The 11014-nt window shown below is 40.0% G+C and overlaps 1 protein-coding gene across 1 annotated transcript in view; it reads left to right on the plus strand.

Annotated features, from left to right (window-relative positions):
* LOC104465576 (torsin-1A-interacting protein 1-like) overlaps positions 1 to 5064 on the plus strand; it is a gene marked incomplete at its 5' end in the record, with an annotated part of 10026 nt that extends 4962 nt beyond the window's left edge. The window contains 2 exons of the mRNA XM_010078676.1: positions 3189 to 3248; positions 4259 to 5064. Of these exons, the coding sequence (XP_010076978.1) occupies positions 3189 to 3248; positions 4259 to 5064 (866 nt within the window). The remainder of the gene's footprint in view (positions 1 to 3188; positions 3249 to 4258) is intronic.
* Positions 5065 to 11014: the final 5950 nt, after the last annotated feature.

Below are 11014 nucleotides of genomic sequence, written 5' to 3' on the forward strand. Positions count from 1 at the left end.
TTCAGAAGTGACGAATCTGGTGCCCTCTGTTAGCAGTCAATTAAGGCTGCTAATTTCACATCCTTTGCATTTTACCATTATTGCATTTTTGGAGAGAAAATAGGAAGGATAACTTTGTGTCATATTGGGAAAAGCAGAGTGAAGGGCTGAGTTAAGCGCTCTCTATTAGATAATGGTAGCTTTTTCCATCTACAGAGGGGTCCAAAAACCTGCCATTTGGTGCAGGCTTGGTTTGTCAGCACAGCGTATACTCCTTCTCTAATTACCTTTGAAGAAAGAGCTAAAAGCATGTATGGCTTGTCTGTCTTATTCTGACCTCTGATATGATAACCAAGTTCTTTCATTTGTGCTTTGGTTTCAGAAAGAAGGGCTGATTTCCTTGAGAAAAATCAAGAGCACCTTTCAACTACATCACAGAGTAAGTAACAAAAATAGATACTTGATCTTTCCCTGTAATTAAATGAAAAGTACAGAATTCTTTTCCTTTCCACTGCTTATGGGTTTTCTTGTGCCCTGGGGCACTCTGTCTGGGAAGGCGGAAAGGGACCCAGGAGGCAGATCCTGGAAGCTGGAGAAGCCAGTATATTCCAGAGACGGAGCCCTTCTGTGCGGTTATTCGACTTGCTGACCACAGAACATGACCCACTTTTTTATTTTCTTTTTTTTTGTTTCTTTTTTTTTGGCTGGATTAGGAAATGGAGTTGACTCATGCAGCAATCAGTTAAATGCAGAGCATGTACAAGTAGCATTGTCGGGGTGAGCTGAGGAAGGGAACAAAACCTTGATCTTTTGGTAGCAGTGAGTGTTTGAGTTTGTACACGTCACCTTCCCTTCTAGCCTTTCCCAGTGTAGTGGTGGACTCATGCGGCAATCAGTTAAATGCAGATCAGTTAAATACTAGTAGCATTGTGGGGGTGAGCTGAGGAAGGGAACAAAACCTTGATCTTTTGGTAGCAGTGAGTGTTTGAGTTTGTACACGTCACCTTCCCTTCTAGCCTTTCCCAGTGTAGTGGTGGCCTTGATTGAAGGCATTCAAAATGATTGAATTTGTCATATGCTCCTGGAGAGGAGCATTTTAATTTGCTGGCAAACTCCAGTCTGTTCATCCAGTGACCAATTCCTTGTGTTTCAGATTTTTATCTTTGGTTGTTTTTGTGGATTTGTTGTTTGGGGGCTTTTTCTGTCTTTGAAGAGTACTTGAAAGAAGAGACAAAAAAAAATGTTCTGAATTCTTCATAGCCTTCTGTTCTTAATGTTTCAGTGCTTGTTTCTCTCCTGAACAGGTATAGATAAACAAAGTCTTGTAAATCAGAATTCAACCTGGAGGACCTGAGGGGGTTGTTCAGAGTTGGGTTTTTTTTTTAAAACCACTGTGCTTTCCGGAAGAGAAGCTTGTCTTGTGGTAGCTGCACATCTGTGAAATGCCTTTGATGAATTGATTTGAATTGATGAATTGAAATGAATTGATGCTGGGAGTTCTTGCTAGTCTGGTACTTTTTTCTTTCCTGTGCCAGAGGTAATAGGTGCTGCAGGAGTGACCAGTTGTGTGCTGGGTGAACTTGGGAAAACCACTTGAAACTCTGAAAGCTCTAAGGTGTCTGCAGAAGTTACACCTTTTGAATTAGGCAAGACAAATAATTTGCTTGGCCTTCATGCAAATTGTGTTGTAAATAAGGCAAGATTCTTAGGTAGGATAGGATCTGTTTTTAGACTGTTTACTGAAATATTTTTTTCCTTTAGGGTATGAATCACAGCCATCTCCTACATATGAAATCTAGACTCTGCAAACAGAGCTACATTGTAAAATATTACAGAATTGAAGTGATTTTGATCTGTTAACTATTAGAAGACTTATATAAGCTTAGCCAGTTACAAGCTCAGTGTCTGTGCCCCATCAGGGCGGTGGGTTGAAATTACAGAATAGAGTAGCTCATTAAGCCAGTTAAGCTCTGGCTTAAACCAGAGCTGCTTTTAGCACCTTCTGCAATTACATTCATACAAAAACAAGGTTATAGAATTTATTTTAGTGTTCTTGAAATAACTACTGCAGGGTCTGTTTGTTCAATTTATTCTCAATAGTGCCATTGACAGTATCCTGATTTTGTTATATATTATTAAAGAGCCTTCAGCTTTGAACCAGTTCCTGTTGTTCACAAGGAGCCAGAAATTCACGTGTCTTTTTAATTAACTGACTAAATGCAGAAAACATACTGACCAATAATTGCACTGTATATATTCATACTGGTCTCTAGGGAAAGTTGTTCATAACCTTCTTTTATGGGTAGTGTCTCCTGTACTTTGAGCCCATTTAAATAAATAGACCAAAAGTATATTTTGAAGGCTTGCATTTTGCTTTAAAAGCACAGTTCTTCCCAGGAAACTGACTGCTGATGAAGCAAGCCTCTGACCCAAGCGAGATGGAGTGAGGATATGAGACTATGCCTTTAACACAGCGCTTTGCTTTTGCTACTTGTATCTTGTATTATGTTGTTTTTCTAATATTTGTGTTAACTGAGCTTCCATTTTTCTGTCCCTCAAATTCTTGAGCAAAATTAGGGATCTTAATCAGGACATGGGATCCCTGTGCAGAAAATAACAGGTGGTTAAATCTCTGCTGTTTTATCATCTTGTACTTGAAATGCCTCTGGTTTTATTTGCACAGCTTTCCAAAAGTTAAAAATCTTTGGGGGTGATTTGTGATGGGTTGGGGACTTGTGCTTTTTATAAAAGATTGCCAGGATGGCTTAAGAGCTGACATTTGGCAAAAAGTGTAGATGGAGAATTGGTCTGCCAGTTGAATGGGACCTCTGAGGCTAGTAATAGCAGTGATTGCGACATTTTCCTTGTTCGAGACTATCCTTTCCCGAGCACAGGAAAGCAAATGATGCAGAAAAGAACAGAAAGCCCCGTACTGGATCCAGCCCTACCCGGGATGAGGTCACAGCCTTGCCTTTGCTCTTACTTACCAGGACTGCGTTCATTTCAACAAGATGTTACGCAAGGGTGCTTTGTTAACCTTCCTGGACACTTTCTAGAAGTTTGTATGTAAAAGCATAACTAAGAACACCTTTTCAGTGGAAATACTGCCGTTTGGCGATTTCAACCCCCTGCCAAATTTCCCGCTAGAAGACTGGGTATAATTGTTGTCTTAGTATTTTTCTCATGTTCCTTTCTTCATCTCTTAACAGGCAGAAGTAAATTTCGAGATCAGCCCAGCATAGGGAAGCAGCCACAGCCTTTGGCCAAAAGTAAGACTTCTGCTTTCACTTCTGTTTCATGTGTGTGTTACATTTAACCATTTTCATGCCTGTCCAAGTGTTACATTTCCTGGCAGCTGGTATTAAAATGAGAGTCCTTGCCAGAACAGATTACTTCCTTGCTAGGGCATGTGTTTTCAGCATGAAGGAAGAGTGTTGTATAGTAGGTAACATTTCCACCTGAATTTAAGATCTTCCATCGGTAGTGTTTACAAGATTTGCTGCAAGATTAAAACTGAGGCAGGCCTAGTGGTGTTCTCATTTAGCGGTTGTTGTGTGGCTGTCCTGATAAAAGCTAGGATTTTTTGGGTTAGGATAGTTTTACTGGGAACAGAATCGAGCCTTATGCTTGTAGTAGGCTCAAATAAGCATTAATTTAACTGTTCAAATACAAAACCAAATCGAAATATCTGATATTCTGTATGCTTCCTGTGCAGTTTGCTGTGTGTACTTTAAGCTGACTAATCCAAAGACCACAAACATTTTCTGATAGTGTTAATCACCAGTGTTTGAGATGCAAATACTGCTACAGAAACTATTTTTATCCTTATGGGGGTAGGGAGGAGAAATAACACCACAGAAACCATTCTGGTGATGCCAGGTTTTATATAAGGCTTTTTTTCTTTTTCTTGGAGATCCTAAATGTAGGAAAAAGCTTAACCTTTGTAAAAACTGTTTTAAGCTCTTAGTTTGAATTTGATTAAATAGAGTATTGATAAACTTTCAGAAGTGCTCCTTTTTCAGAAGAATGTGCAATTTCTTAGTCACTCTGGAAATGTGTAAAAATGCCCTTTTTTAATGTCACTTCACTAAGTTGCTAAAGAATTTTGAAGTTTGTTTTTTTTTTTTAACTAGAACATCTTCTTTATGTTCTTCAACTACTGTACCAGTAGCTTGAGAGTGGGATGAGTTCATTGAATTCTACTGTGTCCTCTTCTTTTCCTCTCACTTGTTGATTCCTTTTAAAATATTGTTTTCTTCTTTGCTCCTCCTTTCTTTAGATGATGGTGAATCGCAGAGTGGATTTCACAAGAGCTGGACTTTGTTACTGGTGGTTCTGTTAATTATTGTCCCATTGCTTTATGTCCTGTGGAGTGGAATTCCAAGTCTTCTCAATACAACTTTATCAAGTAGAGATACTCAAATTCTGCAAGCATTTCGGGCCCAGATGAAGAAACTAAAAAACACTTACCAAAGTCAGGATCCCAATCTGTGGCAAAGAACACATGTGGTCCTTGAGAAACACCTTAATGCTTCCCATCTGCATTTGGAGCCAGCCATCTTACTGCTCACAGCTGGCCAAGAAGCTGAGAAAGCACTGAGATGCCTAAGTAATGAGATAGCCAATGCTTTTGCCTTCTCCCAGAATGCTACTACAATCCAAATTAATGGGGCAGACAAAGCCATATTGGATAGTGACGTTGTGAAGCTGGAGGTAGATAGTGAGCTCAGCTCTGGGTTCAGAGAAGGCAAGAAGGTGGCAGTGGTGCATCGATTTGAGTCACTGCCTGCAGGCTCCACCTTAATCTTTTACAAGTACTGTGACCATGAAAATGCAGCATTTAAAGATGTGGCTCTTGTGCTGACAGTTCTCCTGGATGAGCAGTCGCTGAGAAAGAGCCTCACCTTGAAAGAAGTTGAGGAGAAAGTCCGGGATTTCCTCTGGGAGAAGTTTACCAGTTCCGGTGTTCCTAGTTCTTACAATAGCATGGACACAGATAAGCTGAGTGGACTGTGGAGCCGTATCTCTCATCTTGTGTTGCCTGTTTGGCCTGAAAAGGGCCTCCCTGTGGAGGGATGCACATAAAAAGTTATTGGAGGGGACTCGGGAAAGGAGGAAGACAGAAAATGTATGTTGCAATGTCTGAACAGGGAAGAACTTAGCGCGGCTGCTGAGCTCAGGCAGCATATGGTCCTTTAAGTGCAAAGAAATACCACCAACTGGAGGGGTTGTTCCTGCTAAAGTACCTGGGACTTCTCTAAATCAAGTGCAGAATGTAAGCAAGGAACTTGCTGGTTGTTGGTAAGTTGTGTTGAGTGATTTATTCAGGCTTGGTGTCTGGGGCTGGAAGTAAGTGTCCAGTGCAGAACCACTTCTGAAGCTGCCTTTGGTGCACTTGTGGCTTTGCTATGAGGATTCTTTTCTGGTGGTGCATAAAGCTGGTATTGTGTTTGACAAGGTAATAGGATGCAATACATCACCTTCATCTGCCAGAATTGCTTACTTTTCTTCTAACATAAGAAAAAACAAACTGAAAATGAGGATGAAGTGATATGAGTCTAAGCACAAGATTTTTATTGATCCATATGATCACAACATAGATTTTTGGCTGTCTCTGTTGACTTCTAGAAATGGCAAAATTGCTTTAAAGATTTGTGACTTACAGAAAACCTTTCAGCAAGCATTTCTTCCTTGAATGAGCCTGCCCCAAACAGTTCTGGAAAGTGAGAAAAGCTGAGGTATGGAGGATTGCTTGACATTACTAGTACTGATGTCAGTTAAATAATCCCTCGGCACCTCTTTGCCTTGCTGCTTCCAGGAATTCTCTTCTTTGTCAAAGTTCTGCAAGTCTTAAATTTGGGGCGAAATGATAAAATGTCAGCCATGCGTGTACTAAAGACCTGTTGCATCTCCTTTCCAAGCAAAAGTTTAGGAAGACATAGGTTATTTCTCATTTTAATATGATGATTATTTTTGCATCAAGAGGATGTATTTATTTGTCATACTTGGTATCCTAAAAAAATAACCTTTTTTCACGTGTCTGTGTATAATCTGCTGCTTGCTGTAAAAGCTTCTAGTGAAGAACAGATTTGCAATGCATGTTTTTAAAATACATTTTTTTGAGTACCTTCTGCTGCGAATCCCTCACACCAGACTAAAGACATGTGCTTGTCTCTATTATAAATATTTAGTGTAAAAAAAAAAGAATTGCAGTACTTCCATTTCATTGCTGTTAGTGTATGCTCTTGAACTATTGGTCCATGTGCATTAGGTTTCGTTGAGTTTGAAGGAACATGTGAAGAATGCTCTCAAATTAATAGGATGTTTTCTTGTAACAGCTGAGAGATTAGTGGCTCTTGGACCCATCTTTTATTCACAAGCCCCTTGAGCTGTCCTGTTGCAAGAAGTCCTCCCTAACCAGGAAGACCTCTTGAGGTGCTGGAGCTTCTGGCTTCTTTGTGCAAGCAAAGGTTTGGGGTGTTAGTGGCACGGACCAAAATCACCTTAAGAACACAGAACACAGTTTGAGAGAGATAGGGCTGTGCTCAACTTAAACTAGAGGTGGATTTGTTCGAACCACTGAGAGCCAGCAATGGATAGTGCTTTTTATTTCAATGGGAAGAAATATAAACAGTAAAAAGATATGGAAGTGCTGCTGTTCTGGATGTTTAAGAATAGCTCAGGAAGGAAAAGATGGCATTTAAATTTTGGACATTTCACTGGACAAATGTTTTTTAAAAAAACAACTGTGACTTATTTCCGAGTATGTCCTGATAGCATATCTGTTTGTATATTATGTAAACTATTTTAGTAATAATTATAAATAAATTTACTTCTTTGTTTTATAAGCTGTTTTAAGAGTTGCCCATTGAGTTTTAAGTGTTTTGGTTTTTTTACATGTTTAAGATTGTTCCTTTTACCTTTGACCAAATACAGATGCCTAAAATACAACCTTTTGCAAAATTTAGAACTTTCAGGAAACTTGAGTGGGGTGATAGATACTGGGATGCAGATGCATGTATTTGATACCAGGGCTTTTCTCTAATGGGCCACAGTTCAGGGAATTGTCATAGCTGTGAACTGTCTTTTACTTGGTGTTCTTGTACTATTCCTCAGTTCTGATTTCAGCTGGAACTAATGATAAGATGTGGTTCACTTGTTTCATTAGTCCAATACAAGAGTCAGCAGCTGACAAAAGGGATGACTTCATTCTTGTTCCTCTCCTATGTTCCTGGACCTCTGCTCTTGCAAACAAGTGCACCATGAATGGACTGGAGGGACAGGCTTACTAAAAACTAGCTTAGGAAAAAAGTTTATACTTAGCAGAATTGGCAACCACAAAAAAGAGACCAAGTTATGACATGAAGGCAGGCGATTCCATGATTTTATACAAATAAAACGTATGTAAACCAGGTTATTTTCTGTTTCGAAAACTGCCCCTTGCCCCCCCCCCCCCGCCAGTTATGGGGTGTTAAAGAGCTATGTTCCCATTTCAAGACAAAATAGGAGGGTGCCCGAAAACTAAGACTTAAAGTTCTCCTTAATGTTGTACGAGACAAAGGAGAATCGCTTTTTTTTTTCTTTTGTTAACTGGAGGGAAAGCGAGGTGTATACTGCTTAGTCTGGAAAAATAAATTAAAACCAAGATGCTGTATACAGTAGCCCCTTCTGGAGGAGGGGGAAGGCTCAGGACTAGAAGACTGTTCCTGCTCTTGACTTGGTAGGTGCTTTTTGTAGCTGTTTGTGGATTTGTCCTTAAAAGGCTCTCATTAAATATCCACAGGTACTTAATGTAGATCTCATTAAGTAACTCCTCCTCAGCCAGAGATGAAGAGTAATGTCTGTCTGTGTTGCTCACAAGCAGCTGATTACTATCCTCCTTGTATAATTACTCATTGCCTGCAGCAAACAGCCATTTGATGTTTTCCAAATTGTAAAATTGGCTGCTTCTAGAGAAATCTCATGTCTGAAGCTGAACTGTCCTTAGCTGTCAGCAGCTCAGCAAATTAGTCTGTGACAGCAAAAAATGTGCCTATAGAGAGCAAAGACGCCAGGCCTGGCCTTGGGACTGCGAAGGGGATGTTTCTTGTTCTGTGAGCTTCCAGCATACAAACTTTGGGCAGGATGTGATCTTGGGGGAGCAGAACCAGCTATGCACCAATTTGCAGACAAAATTTCCAGCACTCTGCAAAATTGGACTGGAAAATGCAGTCAAACTGCCCCTTGGGTTGTGAGCAGAAGGACACCTGCAGCTGGCAAGAGCCCCCTTACAGGTGGCCAGAAGGCAGAGTGGGGCCCCCCTTCTGCTACTCCTGCTGTGGCCTTCGTGCACCTGGAGGATGGCAATACCCATGTTGCCTTCAGCAGTGGATGTTGTAAAAGGGACCTGGAACAATGCACAGCCCTGTCTGTTGTTACCTTGTCTCTCACACCCCGCTCTGAGTCACGTTGCGCTGAGCAGTGGAGTTTTGAGCACGCTAAGCAGGTTCGTTGAAAGGACTAATTTTTTCCCCCATTTTTTTCACACCAACAAAAGCATTTGCTCAATTTCACAAATTAAATAAAAAAAAAGGTTACGGTTTTCACATACTTTTTTGAAAATGGGTTTGAACTAAATTCAGCTCAAACTGAGAGCAAAAGGCAAGATAAGCTCCATGTTAAGGTAGGCATAAGAGTATTTGATGGCTAGAATACAGCCATACTCTCCATCTGCAGTGCAATCACCAGCATGCTGTATTTAGGAAAAAAATAATCTGGTCTTGGAGATGTGTAATGATATGTGAACAACTTGACAGATTCTGTGCTAAGACCCTGTAGCACAGCTGGAAAACTATGAGAAGAAATCTGAAGTGATCCCTTTATTTTATAAGCCCAAATCACGCAGAGAACAATTTTTCATGATTGTTTCTGCTGTAAACTGAACTGCAAAATTGTACAAGTATGGAGAAGGTGGCAGGGGGGGAGGGGTCCTGTAGTCCTCACAGCTGTCCTGTGTCCTGCTTTATTGTCTGCTCCTGACAGTTGGATTTATAATTGAATGTCTGGACAACCTCATTCCATGTCCAACAGGTGGAAGCACCCTTCCCCAAATTCCTCTGTGGCTCTTGGGAGCCGCATCAGTCAAGGAAAGGGGGGGGAGGCAGTCTGTGGGGCTAGAGCCAATCTTTCAGCTGCAATAGCCAGCTGCCCGTTTCTAATTTTAGAAGGGGTGTGCAAGAGTAGTATGGAGTGGAAAACTTTCCAATCCTCTCTCTTAAAGCTGCAATAACCAAGTTAGCGTAAGATGAGATTGTGGCTCTTTACTTTTAACTTACTATCCATCTCCATCCACCCCTTCCAGTATTTGCGCAGCGCTTGCTGCAGTTACCTCTGTTGCTTGGCAGTTTAGTGAACAGTTCATCAAACTGGAGTTTGTTCGATTCTCCCCTTTCTCTCAGCTGTGGCTGTCTGCAGGTAAACAGTTTCTTTATTTCTAATCTTAGAGAATTTCACAAGGTGATTGCATTTTGCATAAGAATGTCTTTCTCTTTTTGTGTGATGTTTGCCTGTCAGAGCTTCACACCCATTGGTAGGGAATCTTTGAAAAAGTAAGCTAAAGCTTTACCATTAAGTTCCACTGACAGATACAGAGAATAAATAGAAGCCATACAGAAGCAAAAACTGTAGACAAACATTGCCTTTTATTTGACTGACTGAAAATAAATTATTTTCATGTTTGAGAAAATCCTAATGTGATGCCTTGTTTGCCCAGAGATGAAAAGGAGAAGCATGAAACTAGATTAACTGCTTCCAAGCAGAAAAGGGAAGCTATATTTAAAAGCATAATTAAAGAGGTAGTGCATTACCAAAGTTCTGAATAATTTAAATAGGCTGCCAATCCAGCAATATTAAGCACTAAATTTAAGCAAACACTAGGTGATGACAGGGAACTTAATAATTTAATTTGCCCTTGTCTGCGATCAGGGCTTCCATACACTGTAGCAATACTGTTTTCATTGACTGAAATTGTTGTTGTTATTGTTATTATTACTTACAGTCTTCTGCACTTGGGAGGAGCAGGTTTCCTCTTTGAGGATTCAGGAAGGAATTAGGCACTGCTTACCACTTTTTTCCCATCGGAGCTGTTCTTGTCTTTTGATGTTCACATATTTTTTCCCTCATCTGGCAAAACAAAATCATTTTCAAAGATTTAACCACTGACATCTCAAGCTTACATCTTGTTTCAAAGAAGGTATGCTTACGCTGGAAAATATACTCTGTAATTAGTTAGTGTATGTAAAAGAGCGAAATGAAGGTTAAATGGGTATCCTATAATTGTGGCATGATGAAGTTCAGCATTGCCTAAGCTTTGCAGCTGTAATGGTCTCTCAGTGCCTAGGGTGTTTTTGTATGGTGTTCCCATGTTGGAATAATTTATATGGAAAATGTTGACCATTCACAAGAGGAGAGGCAATGTCAAAACTGTTTAATCATTTTCATTTAAGAAAAAAAGGGGGAGGGGGGGAAGCTCCAGTAGTTTTAAATGTTCCTTCAGTGGTTGGGGTAGGTAACTCTCCGCCCCCATGCTCCCTCAAGAAATTTGGCATCTGTACTCAAACAATCATACTAATGAGTGAAAACCAGACTCTGGCGAAGTTGTAGACAAGCCCTGAAGGAGACATTCCCAAAATAACTGTAGGAAGAATTTATTTTTTCCTATTCTAATAACTTTCCTTCTTCACTGGAAATAATTTTGATATAGCTGGATAACATCTTGGACCTATTTTTGAAATGTGGGTGGTTTTAATGCATTTTTGGGGTGGAACCTATGAAATAGATAGTATACTAACAAACTCTTCCGGGTTTATAATTACTGTTAAAAGTGAAATTAAGCTGATGGTATTCAGTCATCTCTGAGAAGTTTTGCAAATGTTATTTAAACTTAAATTTGGCAACTGGAAGGCTGTAACCAGAGCCGCTTTCATTTGGGAAAAAAAAAAATTAAATCATTTTTATAAAATGACTTAGCTACGAATACAAATGACTAAAAAGTGGT

The sequence above is a fragment of the Pterocles gutturalis genome, unplaced genomic scaffold, assembly GCF_000699245.1.
Source record: "Pterocles gutturalis isolate BGI_N339 unplaced genomic scaffold, ASM69924v1 scaffold12598, whole genome shotgun sequence".
In the NCBI taxonomy this organism is placed as follows: Eukaryota; Metazoa; Chordata; class Aves; order Pterocliformes; family Pteroclidae; genus Pterocles; species Pterocles gutturalis.